At 40.3% G+C, this 17,574-nt stretch overlaps 2 protein-coding genes across 5 annotated transcripts in view; one reads left to right on the forward strand and one right to left on the reverse strand.

Moving 5' to 3' along the window:
• Positions 1-12,491, reverse strand: part of PANK1 (pantothenate kinase 1) — a 109,835-nt gene extending 97,344 nt beyond the window's left edge. Inside the window, exons 1-2 of one of the 2 annotated variants that reach the window (XM_029245382.1) lie at positions 12,403-12,491; positions 6,701-6,847 (exon numbers count right to left, since the gene is read on the reverse strand). In XM_029245382.1, the coding sequence (XP_029101215.1) occupies positions 6,701-6,847; positions 12,403-12,435 (180 nt within the window). In that variant the 5' untranslated portion in view covers positions 12,436-12,491. Of the gene's footprint in view, positions 1-6,700; positions 6,848-12,402 lie in introns of those variants that run through there. The other variant, XM_029245381.1, reaches the window with a different exon arrangement.
• Positions 12,492-13,086: 595 nt separating this feature from the next.
• Positions 13,087-17,574, forward strand: part of KIF20B (kinesin family member 20B) — a 74,238-nt gene continuing 69,750 nt past the window's right edge. For all 3 annotated transcript variants that reach the window (XM_029200903.1, XM_029200904.1, XM_029200905.1), the window contains exons 1-2: positions 13,087-13,167; positions 16,580-16,727. In XM_029200903.1, coding sequence (XP_029056736.1) covers positions 16,581-16,727 — 147 coding nt within the window. In that variant the 5' untranslated portion in view covers positions 13,087-13,167; position 16,580. The remainder of the gene's footprint in view (positions 13,168-16,579; positions 16,728-17,574) is intronic.

Raw genomic sequence — 17,574 nt, forward strand, 5'->3', positions numbered from 1 at the left:
CTGAATGCCTTTTAAGTGTTTGTGGTTTGGGCCCTACACCATGTGTAATTTTATGAGTTCTTTTTGGACAGCCAGCTTTTCTCCCTCATTCTTCTCATCCTCTCATCATATTTGTTCAGATCTTCATCGAACATCTAACATGAACTGAAGATTGTTGATTCAGTCCCAAGTCTTCGTCTTTTTCCATTAGGTGCAAGAGCAGTCCTTAGGACTGAGGAGTTTGCAAAAATGAGTAAAGCACAGTTCCTGTAAACCCAGAAGTGTTTAAAATCTAGTAAATAAATATGAGAAATGTATAAAATCCAATGAGGATTCTCTCCCTCAGGAGAAGAGAAGATCATATTTGTTATGATCTAGGCCATGCTCATGTTATTTTTCTACATGGGTCTCTCCTGTAAGATTGTAATAAGAACTACCATTTATTGGTACCTTCTGTACCCAAGAGAAGCTGGCGTTTGATGACCTAGACGGGTGGGATGGGGGGAGGAGTGGGAGGGAGGTCCAAGAGGGAGGGGGTTTATGTATACATATAGCTGATTCACTTCGCTGTACAGCAGTAACTAACACAACACTGTAAAGCAACTATACGCCAATAACAAAAAAAAAAAAAAAAAGAAAGAAGCATCAGACTCAGAAAGGTCCGTTGACCTTGCCCAGTGTCACAAACTTCTAAGTGACAGAGCCTGGAATTGACCTGTCTACTTGACCATAAAGCCCTATTTATTTTTCCCCCAGCTTAAACATACTCTTTCCTCTGTCTTGAGCATACATTCTATGTTCCCACCTCTCCCTTTACTATGGTCCATTCTTCTACTTTAGAAAAGAAAGGCATACACTCACTTATCTGGAATCTTCTTATGGTGCATTGTCCCAAGAAGTAAAAATCTCCTGGTTACCTAAGAAAGGGACAATTCAAATGACTGGGGAAGCCTCCTTGAATAATTAATCAAAGCACATAAAAAAACTGCCCAATGCCTGTCTTCCTTATACGTATTTCTGATAAGAGCAAAATGTTGCTTTAGAACCAGGGCATTTGGGCTGATGTTGGGATATTCTGAGTTAAATCAGAATGGGTAGTGGGGGTGACTGTACTTCTGCCCTTTTTGGACTGCAATCAAAGAATGCAATGCCCTTGAAAATTCTATGAGAGCAAAGCAAACACAGCTTAAAAAAATTTTTAAAGGAAAGCAATTCTTTTCAGATATTTCAAAAATACTCATCCTGGCCCTTGTCATTAGCTAGAAAGGAAAGCACCTTCAAATAGCCTATGAACGGTGGTGGTAGCGATGCCGATTATTTTTCAGTGTAACTGGATTTTTTTAGGAATACCAACTTTTTAAAGATACATTGATTAACACCCACAGGTAAGATTTTTACAAGATTTTTCTCAGATTAGTTGTATATCATCCAATAAGGGAGCTAAATCCTATTTTATCAAATCTAGATCATGAGATATTTATTCTGATTATAGTACATTCCCATTTTATTTCATCTTCTGAATTATTTACTTTTTACTATCTCCTAATAACAACATGTGAATTTGCTAGCTGCTGGACCAATTAGTTATTAGCTATGTGACAGGGATGGGCTATGCACTCATCAGCTGGGCTTCCTCCTGAGTGTGCAGGAAAACCACATTTCCCTTTCTCCCCTGCAGTTAGATTGAGGCCACATGCCTGGGTTCCTATTACAGGAACATGAGCAGAAGTAATGGACACCACTTTCCAGGCCTCGTTATAAACTCCCCCAGCACCATTATTCAAGCTCTCTTTCCCTTCTTCTGGGCCCATGGAGTTCAATATTGCAGATTACCAGATGAAAGGAAACAAGCTGCTATTTTGAAGACAGCTGCCCCGGAGTCACCCTACTTTCACTGGGGCTATGAAATGAATGACAAATAAAACAGTGTGGGGCTTCCCTGGTGGTGCAGTGGTTAAGAATCTGCCTGCCAGTACAGGGGACACGGGTTCGAGCCCTGGTCCAGGAAGATCCCACATGCCACAGAGCAACTAAGCCCGTGCTCCACAACTACTGAGCCTGCGCTCTAGAGCACGTGACCACAACTACTGAGCCCGCATGCCACAACTACTGAAGCCCGTGTGCCTAGAGCCCATGCTCTGCAACAAGAGAAGCCACCGCAATGAGAAGCCCGCACACCGCAGCGAAGGGTAGCCCCCGCTCGCCGCAACTAGAGAAAGCCTGCGAGCAGCAGCAAAAATAAAATAAATAAATTTATTAAAAAAAAAAATTAAGAAAAAAAAACAGTGTGGAATTTTTTTTTTACAGCAGCTAGCTTCAATTACCCTGATTAATATAAACAGTGTATACTTTTATTAAGCATTTCAGATTTTGAATCATGTATTGTACATTTCCTAAAGAATATCATACCTGCTCTCATAGGTCCTGATTCATACATAACTTCTACTCTGGGTACTACATTGTATTACTGCAAATTAAGTAATGAAAAATGTATTACTTTGTTTCAATGAACTAATGTAAAATTAATTATATGAGAGTTGTATCATTTTAATCTTGATTGCTTTTAGAAATATATTGTACAACATGGATTCTATAACTTACTTCTCAGTGTTTTTGATACTATTGCTTAAAAGAAATATTAACACATCTGAACTGAAAAATAAAATAAGACGTTTTTTGAGAGAAAATAAGTCGGATTTTAGTGATTAGCTTGCAAATGAGGACTGGCTTTGTCAATTAGGTCATATGGCTTTGTCATTTGTGGTCTGGTTGACCACAGGATAGGACCACTTTCCATGCATTCAATGAAGGAAAGCTTTAAGTTTTGACATAACTATATTTAAAACATGTGATAAGTTTGTAAAAAATACTGTATAAATGTATAAATTTGCAGGCCCCTTTACGTCTCTAATATTCTATAACTCTGTGACTAAAGACTCAGAAATATTCTTTTGGATGACTGAAAACAAAAAGTATCCAAATATGCATTTCCTCTTTTTCCCCTTTCTCATTTCCCTTCTTCCCTCCCAATATCACTAAGGCCCTGTTGGCATAGAGCAAAGATTGTATGTTTTGAGGGATTTACTAAAATTGGTCTCATTATATATCAATTAATTACAGTAATTCATTGGCTTCCCTCAACCAAAAAATAATCAAATTATTCATGACATCATTATTCTCTCTAGTAATTGAAATCTGAAAAGCATATAATAAAGATAATATTTTCTAAAATAAAAAGATGATATTGGCATGATCCTGCTTCCTCCTTCTGAGGAAGCTAGAATCTTGAAATAGCTCATCAGAAACAGAAGTCTTTAGAATAGAAAAGTTGACCAGAAAGGCTATAATTATTGTTAAAAAATATGTATGTGAGGTCCACTAGCACCGCCTTGTGCTATTTATAAAACAATGCAAGATATGATGTATAAATAGTACTATTTTGGTTTTAAATATTTCCATTTTGGTAACAGAACGTTGTGGTTTTTCATATTTGCAGTGAGAAAAGGTCCTGAAATATTAATGCTGTGTTTTTCTTTCTTGCCCCACACTTCCGTGTAGTTACATGTATCCATGTTGACTTGTGGACAACTGAGATTGTTAGATCATGGATTCAAAGAGAAAGAGACATTTAATATTCAATTGACTGACTTCCACAAAAGGGCAGAGTGGGGAGAGAGCCCATGTGAGATGGTTGCTGACCAACCCTGGAGAGCTGTGTGGAAGGGAGGCCAGTGACTGCAGCCCATCCCCACCATTCAAGTGAGCATGCCTCTTTGTGTAGAAGAGCCACAGGTGCTACTGTCATCACTGTCAGGTCATCACAGCACCTGCGCTCGGCCTCTTAGCTCATCCAGGTGAAGGATGTCCCCCTGTGTCCTACGACTTTGGTAGCCTCCCACGTGAACTGCTGTCTGTTAATTTTACCCTTGCTAACAGGACACAAAACATCTTTTCAAAATAGTGTGAGATCCTTCACCACCAGAGGACATTGAAAATGAAGAAGAAAGAGAAGCCACAGTTTTGGCACTTGGAAGAGTCTGGACTGTGAAACCCATCTCTGGTGTATGTGTGTGTGTATATATATTTACATGTATATATTTATACTGGAGAAGTATTAGGGTCTTAAGACTAAATGAGATGGCATATAGGAAAATGCACAGTACTAATTCATCTATACATCCAATTAATAAAATTTTATTGAATACCTAATGAATATTTATTGAGCACCTACTATGTGCCATGCACTGTCCTAGGTACTAGGGACATAGTAAACAAGATGGATGAGGTCTCTGTCTCATAAGCTTGCACTGTGGTGGGGGAAGACATAGTGTAAACAGATAAATAAGGTAATTTCAGTTATTGTGAGTGTCATGCAGAAAGTAAAAGAGGCCATCTGGGTTGAAAGTGACTGGTTGGAGGGTGAAGGGAGCAACTCCAGGGAGGGTGGGCAAAGACAGCCTCTTTGGGGAGGGTAACATTGAATAATGAGGTGGACTTAGTCATGCAGAGACATTTGGAAGGAACAGAGGGAACAGAAAGTGCAGAAGCTCTCAGGCACATAGTAGTTTAGCATGTTTCAGAAAGATGGCAAAAGATGCAACCTCTGCAGACTCAGGAGTGGGGAGCCTCCTTCACTAAGATGATGGGGTCTTACAGCTGACACAGAGTAAGTGCTTAATAAAGAAATGTGTCTTTGCTCTGACACATTACATTAGAAAATGTTTACTGCAAATTTTAAAAAAGTTTATAACGAAAAGCTTCCCCTGCCCACAACTCCAGCCCTGCTTCCCAGAAGCAATCACCCTCATAATTTACTTTTGGTTCTTTTGACATATCTTTGAATATAGCATGCTCTTAATGTTATCTCTTCATGTATCAATTATAGATATTATCTATTTACTTCCTACAATGACAGAGAAGCATTTAGCCAAGAGAATTATGGTTATTTTTCTGCCTCTACTGGTTACCTTTGCACCTATAAATAATAAACTTCTATGTCTTGTCCCTTCATATCTTGACTCCCAGATCATGAGACTGAGATATTATAGACCTAATTCCTTCTGCTGCTTCTCTTCCCCTACTTTTCCCTCCATGTCTCTGCTGGGCACAGCCTCCTATGCCCTATAAACTTTAGTAGTTCAACTCGTTTTAGCAGTTATACAGGGCTCTTCATGCTCTAGGTCCCACCTACTTTTTTCATCTCCTGACATTATCCACTTTCACTATTCTCACAGTTTTACAGAACTATGTACTTACAGTTTTTGTAAACTTTTGTGTGCTCTTGTCTTTTTTCTTATTGCCTCATATGTTTTCATTGCCGGGAAGGGCTTCCCTCTGCAATTCACTGGCAAATCCCATTCATTCATTTTAGCCTACATGCCACTTTATGAGATCTTCCTTGCTGGATGCCATTTATTAATTAAATACAAAAAATATTTATTCAGTGGCTGTTATATGCAAGGCACTGTTCTAGGTGTCAGGGCTATAGTGGTCCTAGACAGACATTCATGAGCTTGCATTCCAGTGACTTAATAAGCAGATGATGAAAATAACCACCATAATGAAACACACGATGTGTCAGGACTTTACTAAATAACTCACAAATGCTATTTTAATCCTCACACCTTTATGGGACTTTAAGAAGTTAAATATCTTTCCTGAGGTCACTTCCTGTAAGTGGCTGAGCTTATATTCAAATTCAGATCTGCCTAACTTCAGAAGTGTCACTCTTAAATCATACTCATTCTGCAGCTATTACTCCTTGTACACTTCTACCATAACATTTGTCATACTGTTTTGAAACTGTGCATGGAGTTCCCCATATAAACCACAGGACATAAAAGAATTATTTGTGTCACTATTTTTCCAATTTTCTCAGGATGGTACAGAAGTAATACCGTTCTAGAGACACAGGAGTGAAATTAATGCATTACATACAGTGGGTGCCTTAGGGATTAACTCTTGAAATCTCAGACTGAGAAAGGCTTGCTCTAAACTGAAGACGTCTTAAGGGTAGAGATACCTGCTGCATAATGGGTGCTCGATAAATGTTCATTGAACCTGTTATTCAAATCTTTGTAATCAATACATGTCGAGTTTTGGGATTGTAAAACTATGTTTGTCCTGCGTTTGGAGGTGGCTTTGCAGCAGGAGCTAGGCACTCAGTCTTTTTAATAGAATTCCAAGGGTGTTCAGTCCAAACTTTAAGAGGCAGTAGAATGCAGTGGTTAACTGCACAGACTCTACAGCCAAACTACCCAGATTCCAATTCCAATTCCATTGTTTACTGTTTATACAACAAATTATTATTTAACATGTGCCAGCCACTTTTATAAGTACTTTACAAACATTACCTGAACTAAACCTAACACCTCCACGTAGCAGATACCTTTACTATTCCTCAATAGTGCCATGTCTCAGTTTTCTCCTCAGTTAAATGCAGGATACTGATAACAAAATATAGGGTATGTAGGATTGAATGAGTGTAAAGTGCTTAGAATAGCAACTGGCACATAAAAAGTTAGCTATTACTACCAGTAGACGCTGTGACCATCGGCTTGACGTAACTTAACAATTTTTTCATCTTATGCTAATGTTCACTTCAAGGGAATTATTTGGAATGGGGACTAAATCTTAAGCATCTCCCAGTCAAGTTGGCTCTATGTTTCTAAGGGAAAACCCAGTGGCTGGTGCTGAAATGGAAAACGTAGGGAAAAAATACCTCTGAAATCCGTCCAGTCTTCTGAATCTGCTCGGGCATCTCCCAAGTGCACATTATTGTCACCTCTTGCTGGGATTCCTGCAATAGCCTCCCATCTGGTTCAACGACATTCTCCTTGGCTGCCTCTATTCTCTGCTCCAGATTAACCTTTTCAAAACACAGAGGCAAATTGTATTGTAGGGTGCGCACGCTTACAACAGTCCATTGATTTCTCATTGTTCTTAGAATAAGGACCCAAATCAGTAACTGAGCTGACTAAGCCTTGTGGGATCTAGCCTTGGCCCATCCCTCTCCGTGGTATCTACCCACCCCAGGCACATCAGCCTTCGTTCATTGTTCAGCAAATATTTATTTGATCACCATGTATTTATGGAGTCATTGAGGATACATCAGTGACAAAGAGAAACACAGTTTTTGTACTCATAGAACTTACCTTTAGGAGGTGGGAGAACAACAAAAACCAGACATATAATAATTATTATAAAAAATATAATAATTGCTGGTTGTAAAAAGTAGGAAAATGGAATTGAGCCCGCAAATAAAAAGAGGGTCATTTGAGATAAGATGGACAGAAAGTCTTCTCTAAGCAGGTAATATTATATAGATGAGATGTAAAGGAGGAAGAGAAGTGAGCCACATGATGAATGGGGAGGAGAGAATTCAGGTGGACAGAACCCATGCAAAGGTTCACATATGCTGGAAACAGCCTGGTGTGTTTGCGGTACCCAGAGTAGATCAACTCACTGCGCAAAGGTAAGAAAGTGGGGAGTGAGATTGGCTGGCGCCTGGTCCTGTAGGGCCTGGTAGGCCATTGTAAAGAATTAGGAAGCTTTTTCCCTCTTCTTTTTATTTTAGAAAAGCTCCAAGCTGTTTTGAAAAGTTGAAAGAGTGGCACAATGTACATCGCTATACCGTTTATTTAGATCCACAAATTATTAACTTTTTGCCACATTTGCTTTTTTGGTTCTATTTTCTCTGTTCTTTTGTTCTCCCTAACATCTTTCTATTTTGTTTTTGTTTTATTTTTTCCCCAAATCTTCTGAAGGTAAGTAGTTGCAGACACTGTGACACTTTGCTGCTAAATACTGAAGCAAACATATTCCCAAAACAAAGACATGGTTCTACATAGTCACAAATTATCACACGTCCAAAATTTAATACTGATTCAGTATCATCTACGTTGTAGTCCATATTTGTATTTCCACAATTGTCCACAAATTGTTTTTTGCAGTTACTTTTTAAAAAATCTATGAACCAATCAAGATTCATGAATTTCATTTAGCAACACCTCTCTCCTGACTAAAGCAATCCACCACCTTTTGATTTTCTCTTTCCCGAACACTGACATTTTTGAAGAGCCTGGGTCTGTTGTAAGATGTTCTACTTTCTGATTGTTTCCTCGTGATTAGATTCAGGTTAAACATTGCTGGCACAAATAGTACCAGGTGATAGATAGTCCCATTACTGGTGATGTTGTTTCCTCACTTGATTAAGGTATGTCTCATAAATAAATCTCTACATTGTAAAGTTACCTTTTCCCCTAATTAAGAGTTAATCTCTAGGGTGATTCTTTGAGATAGTGTTAATATCCTGTTCCCCAACAACCTTTTAGCCAATGGTTTAGCATCCTTTATCCATTGTTTTAGTATTCTTTGATAAGCTTTATCTATGTCAATTTTTACAATGGGAGTTGCAATATGGGGAATATTTTATTATTCTTTTTGCATTCATTTTTGCATTCCTTAACTGGCATTCTTGTGTAAAGAAGAGCTTTTCATTGTTAGTCCTTTTCTCCCCCATCCACCCCGCTAACGAAGAGGACTTAAAAAATTAAACCTGGGCTTCCCTGGTGGCGCAGTGGTTGAGAGTCCGCCTGCCGATGCAGGGGACACGGGTTCGTGCCCTGGTCCGGGAAGATCCCACATGCCGCGGAGCGGCTGGGCCTGTGAGCCATGGCCGCTGAGCCTGCGCGTCTGGAGCCTGTACTCCGCAACGGGAGAGGCCACAACAGTGAGAGGCCCACATACCGCAAAAAAAAAAAAAAAAAAAAAAATTAAACCTGTTTTAATCTATTACCATCATTATTCTTATTCTTTTTGAGGTTCAAATTGTTCCAAGCATGGTTAGTGGAAGCCCCTTTAGGCCAGATCCAGTGTCCTTTTGGAATGACCCTATTAATTTCTAAGGACTTCTTTGCTTTCTGACAAGAATGTTCTAGGCTCACTTTATAATTTCCCTGCTCCAGTCCTGGAATCAGCCTTTTCTCCAAGGAGTACTGGTTCCTTTTAGTGATAAATGGTATTTAGAAACCATTTGTGTGGCTTGGTCCTAGGGGTGCTCATTGTTACTGGGGTGCCAGGGCTTCCAGACCTTCAGGCCCTCTCAGTGGACCCAATTAAGATAAAAAAATAATAATAATAATGTCATTCTACTACCAACTCAAATCCATCATCATGGGGTTCTTCCTTACTTTCTATCATACCATATTTGTTATTTCCCTTCTCCCACAGTGAGAACCCTGGTACCAAACAACATGAATATATTCACTCCTTTGCTTTTTCCTATAACACATGTATAATAGATTCAAGATTACTAAACCAATACCACTTTAAACATCAAACCTACTAAACCAAGTTATTGATGTCTTTACATTTCTTTTGCTCTTACATTGGCTCCCACAACTCCTAACTCCAGTATATAGAGTACTATGCTCAAGTTAATTGAAGAAGTTCTTTTTCTCTGTGTGGCTATGCTGACAATTTGATATACAGGTAAGTTCATCTCTTTCTTTGTGTTAAATTTTAGGGCTTGCTTTTATTTCCATTGTTTTAGATTTAATTTTTTGAAAAGGCAAAACTCTTTTTTTAAAATTTATTTTATTTATTTTTGACTGCATTGGGTCTTCATTGCTGCACGTGGGCTTTCTCTAGTTGCGGTGAGCAGGCGCTACTCTTCGTTGAAGTGCTTGGGCTTCTCACTGCAGTGGCTTCTCTTGTTTTGGAGCACAGGGTCTAGGCACACGGGCTTCAGTAGTTGTGGCACATGGGCTCAGTAGTTGTGGCTTGTGGGCTCTAGAGAGCAGGCTCAGTAGTTGTGGTGCATGAGCTTAGCTGCTTTGCGGCATGTGGGATCTTCCCAGACCAGGGATCGAACCCATGTCCCCAACATTGGCAGGTGGATTCTTAACCACAACGCCACCAGGGAAGTCCTCTTTTTTTAAAAAAGAAGTTTATTCAGAAAGCCACACTCCTATCACTAATCCTTGCAAAATATTCCCATCTCCTATAGATAACCATTTTCAACTAATTTTCTGTTTTATAGTTTTTGTATTTCTATCTTCAAAAATAGGCCAAAAATGGGTGTGTGGTATACATACATATAAGTATGTAGACTCTCATTTCTCCTTCTTGCTTACACAAAAGTTAGCATACTTTGTATATTCTTTTGCACTTTTTCTTCACTGAACCATATAAATATTATTTTATTCTAAAAATTCATTGAAGGGCTTTAAGCTAGGGACTGACATGATCATTTCCATTTTAAGATTGGTTTCGTTGCCCTATAAAGAATGGAGAACAGGACCTGAAGCAGGTAGACAGATGGGAGGCTGCAGTGGTCGGAGCAATGAAAAGGGAAAGGAGTATTTATTTCACTTATAACACAAAAGTACAACAGATACATTTATGAGCTGGATGAGAGTGGTGAGGGAAAAGGAGGACTCAAAAATGATTCTTTCTCATGAGTAACAGGGTAGATACATGGTGGTGTCATTTACTGAGACAGAGATTTGGGAAGAGAGGCTTTAAGTTTTGGAATGAAAAATCAAGGTCCCATACTGAATATGTTAAGTTAGAGATGTCTGTTATACATCCAAGTGGAGATGATAAGTGGATAATGAGATATTTGCATTTGGTTGAAGTTCAGAGGAGAGGTCTGGGGAGGATAAGGAATTTAGGAGTTATCAGTATAAAGATATTTAAATCCATGGGAGTTGATGAGTTTGCCAAGAGGAATACTGTAAAGGAGAGAAAAAGGTGGGGGAGAGGGGAAGCTCAAAACCAAGCTCTGAGGATTCCCATAATTTAGAGTTTAGGCAGAAGAGACAGAAAAGAAGACTAAGCTGGGCAGCTAGTAAGGTTAAGAGTAAACAAGGAGAGAATAACCTTTTGCTGACCCAGAGGCCAAGTGAAGTTTCAAGGCTGAAACATTTAACTGTGTGGATGAAACAAACTGTGTGGAATGCTTCTGGGAGCTAGAATAAAATAAGACAGAGAATCCATTGGATCTTATATAGTATTTATCCTGCCCCTGTGCCTGGTATTATATTCCTTATGCCTGGAGTGCTTACTCGTCTCTTTTTTTTTTTTTTTTTTTTTTGCGGTACGCGGGCCTCTCACTGCTGTGGCCTCTCCCGCTGCGGAGCACAGGCTCCGGACGCGCAGGCTCAGCGGCCATGGCTCACGGGACCAGCCGCTCCGCGACACGTGGGATCCTCCCGGACTGGGGCACGAACCCGCGTCTCCAGCATCGGCAGGCGGACTCTCAACCACTGCGCCACCAGGGAAGCCCTCCTCTGTTTTTTAAACCTAGTTAACGCCGAATGACCCTTGGAGATCCAGATCAAACATTATTTGCTCAGGTTCCCCTGTGACATAGTCTTTCAGCTGTAAACATTTCTTTCAAACCACTCAGTACAGTTGTAATTTCTCAATTATTCGTCTTTGCAATTTTTTCTCAATTATTAGAATATAAGCTCCTGAAGGGTTAGGGTCTGTTTTGCTAGCTCTCCTCCACTGTTTCAACTGACTTCTAGCCAAGTGTTTGGCACATAGAAGGTTTTCAATAAATATCTATTGAACATAAATAAATGTAGCACCTGGAGCTGGAAATCAGTAACAGCTAGTAAAAGCAATAAAGGCATTATGAGGTACGGCAGGAAGGGCAGATTTAGGGGTAGAAGTGCCTGAAGGAGAAATGGAGACTTTGACACAGCGGCCCCTAAAGACTTAAGTTCCAGCTGGTACAGTAAAGCACAGTTTTATTCTATCTTCCCTCCTTTCTTCCCTTTCACACCTACTTTCTCTGTTCATTTTTACTCCTGGTCCTGCATCCTCTTCTCTACTCCAAACTAGCTCACCACAAATATGACTTTTTTGTGGATAAAGAAGGCAAACTGAATAAGGAGGCAGTGGAAAGTTAGAGAAGGAAGGGGGAGGTTATGGGAAATATAAATATAGAATAAGAAAAGGAAGACAGTAAGCTCATCAAACCAGGTACTATTCTACAAATGCTACTAACCAAGTAAAAGAGTCAAAAATAAGATCACATGTGAGAGGGTGGGTCTTGAAGTCATTCAGCTGAGTTTAAAATCCCAGTTCCACCATTAATAGCTGTATGCCTTTGAGCAAATTACTTAATCATATGAACTCAGTTTCCTCGAAACCTATAAAAGGGGCATAATAACAGTACCTATCTCACAGGGTTGTTCTCAGGATCAGTACGACAATCAGTTTTAAATGCTTAGCACCATGACTGGCACAAGGTAAATGCTCAATTAACGTTAGCAGTTACTTTTCTTTAAAATGAAGTACAGCAGGGAGAGATGGCCTAAGTAGTAAATACTTGTCATATGACTGTAATAACACCGCATCGAAAGAAGAGGATCACTTTAAAAGAAGCAGATAAGATGTACTGGCACTTACATTTTGGGTACAGCAAAGACCTTGCCTATGCATGGAAGATAGACTGTCACAGTACAGCGCCTCACGCCGGTAGTTGCATTATATTTCCAGAATGGCAAAAACAAGAAAACAAAAAGAGAAAGAATGCTTTTGAAAATCTTTTCTGGGAAAAATGTATCTCGTCCACGAGGGCCGCTGTGGACGACAGGTAGGATCATGCAGCGAAGGAAGTGACCCTCCGAGCGCGGGCAGCGCTCAAAGTGACTCTCCCGATGCGGAGCCTATTCCGGCCCGCAAGGACAAGGCCTGCCATTCGTTGGCTGGTCCCTAGTTGTAGTCGCGGGGCTAAGTGTGGCAGCTACCTCACCTCGGGGCCTCCGCCACGTCTTTATTGTCTCCAGGATGGAATCCGAGATCCGCGCCGCCGCCAACAGAGGGTGGTACGCACCGCAGCCCTGTGGCAGCGCCCTACCTAGCCCGGCAAGCGGAGCTCCAGGGAAACTCCGCCCACTGGCCGCTCACCAGGCCGCTTCCGCCCATTGGTCGCCCGGCATTCCGAGACCCGCCCCCAAATTTGAAAGCTTCTCGCGGGAGCGGGTGGGAGGGAAGCCCACAGCTCTAGCCGGCTGCGCTCAGGGGCGTCGTTCCGGAAGCTCCGCCCACTCCCAGCGTTCCGTTTGAATTTGAAAACGAAAATAACTTGGTGCTGCTCCCAGGTTGGGCCGGCGGGGCAACGTTTGCAAGTGAGGGTACGCGGAAGGAGGTGGGGGACTGCTCACATACCAGGTGAGGTGAGGAAAGGTCTCAGGCAGTGTGAGCACCTTCCGACGGGGCTCGGGACATCCCTGAGGTTACTCTCAGGAACTGGGTTGCGAAGCAATGAAGACGCCTGGGCCACCGGGTGCGCTTCTGTCGGGGGTTGAGCCGTTGTACTCGCGTTGAGGTTTAAATCTGGTCTCCGCCGCTTATTGGCTGTGTGACGCAAGGCAACGTCTTTAATCTTTCTGGGCCAGTTTCCTCATCTGTAAGAGGGGGTAATAATAGAACCTACCTCTTCGGGCTCTTATGAAGATAAAATGATAATATGTAAACCTGTTAGAAAGTGCCGGTGTATAGTAGGCACTAAGTATTTGCAATCATTAATATTTTTATTATTGTTGCTGCTGTTAGTGTTGAGGATCAGGCGTCCATTGCCAAATCTGGTGTCCTGAATCCCTAAGGTGAGCAGTTTGCTCGGCAAGTGACGTGCTGTTATTTGGGAGGGATGGGGGCCCTGTGGTGGCCGTCTGTGCAGTTATTTACAGGCTGCTGCCGGTGCCCGGGGCTCGCCCTTCTTGGGCTTTGCAGTGCTAAGCGGAAGGGGGTGTGTGTGACGAGTGCAGTGACTGCTGTCATCGCCCAGTTTGGGAGGTTTCCCCCATCTCGTTCTACTTTTTGGCTCAGTGATTCCTGCCTGGTGCAGCTCTTTAATATTCCTTACTGAAGGACTAATTGACGAAAGGTCATGCCTTATAGGTTAGCTTATTTTTAATCCCCAAGGTGATCAAACTCAGGTTTGTTTTTGTTCTTAAAACAAGGCAACATGTTCACCCCGAAGCAGCATAACAGCGTGTACTTTTTATTAGATGTCCAAGACCTGAGACTTCAGCTTGCAAAATAATATAAAGGACTCATCAGTTGTGAAGGCTTTTCTTGAGACTATATTTTGTGGATGACATTCAGAAACGTCATTCAGTAGCAGATTTTATTTTTCATCAGTCTTCAACCATGAAATCTCACTGGAGAGAAGATAAAAGATGCTGTTTCTCAGTCGTGGGAACAGCCTTCCGAAATGAGAAATGAGGTCTTGAACCTTGCTGTTGCTAAAGATAATATCAGAAAAGAGTAAGACCAATTTTTTTTTTTTTTTTTTTTGCAGAGAGGATTTTATTTATTATTATTAAGCCACTATACAGGGAGTTTTTATCACTACATAAATCTCTGAATTTGTTGTAGGGGATACAGAGTAGTATAAGACAAGGTCCTTGCCCTCAAGAAGTTTCTAGTCTAGTTAGGGAGGCCACACATAAGTAGAAGTTAACTAAAAGTACAGGAAGTGATAGTACATCTCATTAATTTTATAATTGTTAAGAGGCAGTTTATTCATTGAAAACTGAACGTATGAGCACGTACAAACTACTGTAACCTTACTTTTTTAAGGAGGTACAATATTCTTTTTAACTTAGTAATTTCATAAAAGGTTTATCAATATGTTTTTTTAACCAAAAATTAATTGAAAGCAAAGATTGACGCTTACCTTCCAGTTTCCTGGGCATTTCTATGAAATTTGAGTTATGAAATGTCAAGCCAGTACTTTCATATTTTTGCACACTTTCCTCCCATATTCTAGATCAGTGATTATTTTTTATTCTATCAGATACCTTTTTTCTTAATTTTCACCCATAAATTGCATGTTTGAAATACTCTATCAAACTGCCTTTAAGTAATTTTCTCATTTTGATTACATCACTGATTATACAATAAAAAAAGCAATAAAGATATTAAACTTACTTAATTGTATGATTGGTGATCTTGTAGTTTGCTGGGTTTTGTTGAAGGTAAATGTGTAATTTCTTTAACTCTTTTTGCAGTTTAGGAAAAACAAAACCAAAAACAGCCCTGTTGGATTGAATTTGGGGGTTTCAGGACTGATCAAGGAAAAAGATACACCGCAAGGTGGCAGTAACGTACGAGGAGCTTTACTGGGGTAGCACTTTGACAGGCACTTTGCGTGCTTGGCAAGTTGCCCACAGCATGAGACTTTCCAGAGACTAGAGTGAAGGGCCAGTCACCTAGAAGGGGAAGAGGGTAAGGGAATTGGGGAGGGGTGGGGGTAATGGGAGAGGGAGCTCTGTGTAAGTGATATATTGCTCAGCAGCGCAGTAGGGAGTCACTATGTCAGAGACCTCCAAAGGGTGGCAGTGGCTTGGGGTCTTATAGTCCTGGCTTTTATCTGTGGCTAAGCAGATGGTTGGGTGCAGTTTCATGGGATGTGGGAACCAGTTGGGCTCTAAATGGCTAAAAATGAGCTTATTTTGGCTATATGTAAAGCAAACAGATGTGTAAAAATTTGAGTTTGACACCTCAGTGGGTTTTTTTTTTTTTGTTTTTTTTTTTGCGGTACGCGGGCCTCTTACTGTTGTGGCCTCTCTCTTCCCGGACCGGGGCACGAACCCGTGTCCCCTGCATCGGCAGGCGGACTTTCAACCACTGCGCCACCAGGAAAGCCCCTCAGTGGGTTTTTGAACTAATGATCTTGGCCTGCTGTGAAGAAGTAAACAATGCAGGGCCAGTATACAGGGGCCATCTTTGGCTCATTTATTTAACCCCCATGGTTGCCCATTACTAACTACCTTCTTGAACCAGGAACTCTAGTGGGCAGTCACTGTTCTGAATATTTCATAATATTCAAAGAATAGAGTGCTCTCTCCATTTCTCCCTGGTATTGTTCGCCTAGTAGATTCTCAGTAAATATTTTAATGTTAATATTTTATCAGTGAAGATTACCCCTAAGTTTACCTTTAAATTTAGTGACTTGATGTTTAATTTAGTTGTAATAGTTTACTGATGCATTATTCCATGTTCACCTTAATTTTTAAGACCTGTGATGTATCAGGTACTGTTTTGAATATGTTCACATACGTTATTTCACTTTTTACTTGCATTATTTGGAAGAATTAAGTTGAAAGTAATTGTCCAGATTACCGACTCCTAATTGCTAAAACATTACAAAGTCTGTACGTAACATTCTTCAGAAGACACTAAATAACTAAAATAACACAAGGTTATAATTTACTCCGCCCTTACTGTTTGATTTCTGAGAGGATTTCAGGCAGAGTCTGAGTGTTTTATACTCTCTTATTTTATGGATTACCTTTACTCATGAAATCTCTTTGGCTGAATCTCCGCATAGGCTGCAGCACATGAATAGTAGTGGTAGGCTGTATCCAGTATTATTTGACTTAAAATCTGTAAATAATTGTCTTTTGTCCTTTCCATGGGTCATCATGTTATAGATGAAATAGTCTAATGTTTTCCTTTTGGAAATGTAGTTACATGGCAAGAAGTAGTGGGCTGGACTCACAGACTTTATAAACTATGGATAGCTTATATGCTGACTTATTAAGGTTATCTAAGGAAGTTACTGTTATTCTTGCAGAATGGAATCTAATGTAAATCAAGATGGAGTGCCTAGACCATCTTATGTTTTCAGTGCTGACCCAGTTGCGAGGCCTTCAGAAATAAATTTTGATGGCATTAAGCTTGACCTCTCTCGTGAATTTTCCTTAGTTGCTTCAAGCACTGAGGTAAGTACAAGAAAAGTATTATGTTGATTATCATGATTGAGAGCAAGTGGGCACACACACACACACACACACACACACACACACACACACTTGTGGACAGGTACAACTAGAGCAGAGCTTTCCAGACTTTGTAGGTTTAAGGCAAACTTCTATCTCAGCAATTTTTTCATGGTGCCCTAAATACATAACAGTTCCTTTTCACATAGTAGGTGCAGACATCTTAATGACTATTTATGCCCTGACCTAGTAGCCATTTGAGAAAAAAATAACTTATGAAATTTTTAAATATTAGTTTTTAATAGCCACGGTTAGTTACTAATGGGCAATGTGTGCATTGGGGGTGCTGCACAACTTCTCAAGCTTTGGGATCAAATTAGACACTGCCACCTGCATTTCCTGTTCTTCATTGTTTTGGGGTCATACTTGCTTTTTATCACAACCACCACTGGAAAATCCAGCTTCACTAAGATATGACATCATCAAAAGAAATAGTGTGATCTAAGGTTGAAACTGAACTTCTTCAAGCTAATAGTTCGTGGTGTTCAACATGTGTCAAGTACTGCTGTGGTTCCCTCAGAAATGTAAAATATTCCACTATGCCCCTAGGAATTGCAGGCCTTAGTTTAAAAAATAATGCAGATTAAAAAAAAATTAACTTAGTAGTGTTTAAGAAATAAGTCTTTCTACTACCCTACCTACTGTCACTATGTTTGCTGTGTTTATAGACTTTTTCTTACACATTTACTTTCAATCCATTTATATTCTATTTATTACAGATTAGATTATTAATTTCGATGCCTTAGAGAGATGGACTAACCCATTTTATAAAGAAAGATGGAGGGGGAAA

The sequence above is a fragment of the Monodon monoceros genome, unplaced genomic scaffold, assembly GCF_005190385.1.
Source record: "Monodon monoceros isolate NGI ecotype Baffin Bay Population unplaced genomic scaffold, NGI_Narwhal_1 Super_Scaffold_4, whole genome shotgun sequence".
Taxonomy (NCBI): Eukaryota; Metazoa; Chordata; class Mammalia; order Artiodactyla; family Monodontidae; genus Monodon; species Monodon monoceros.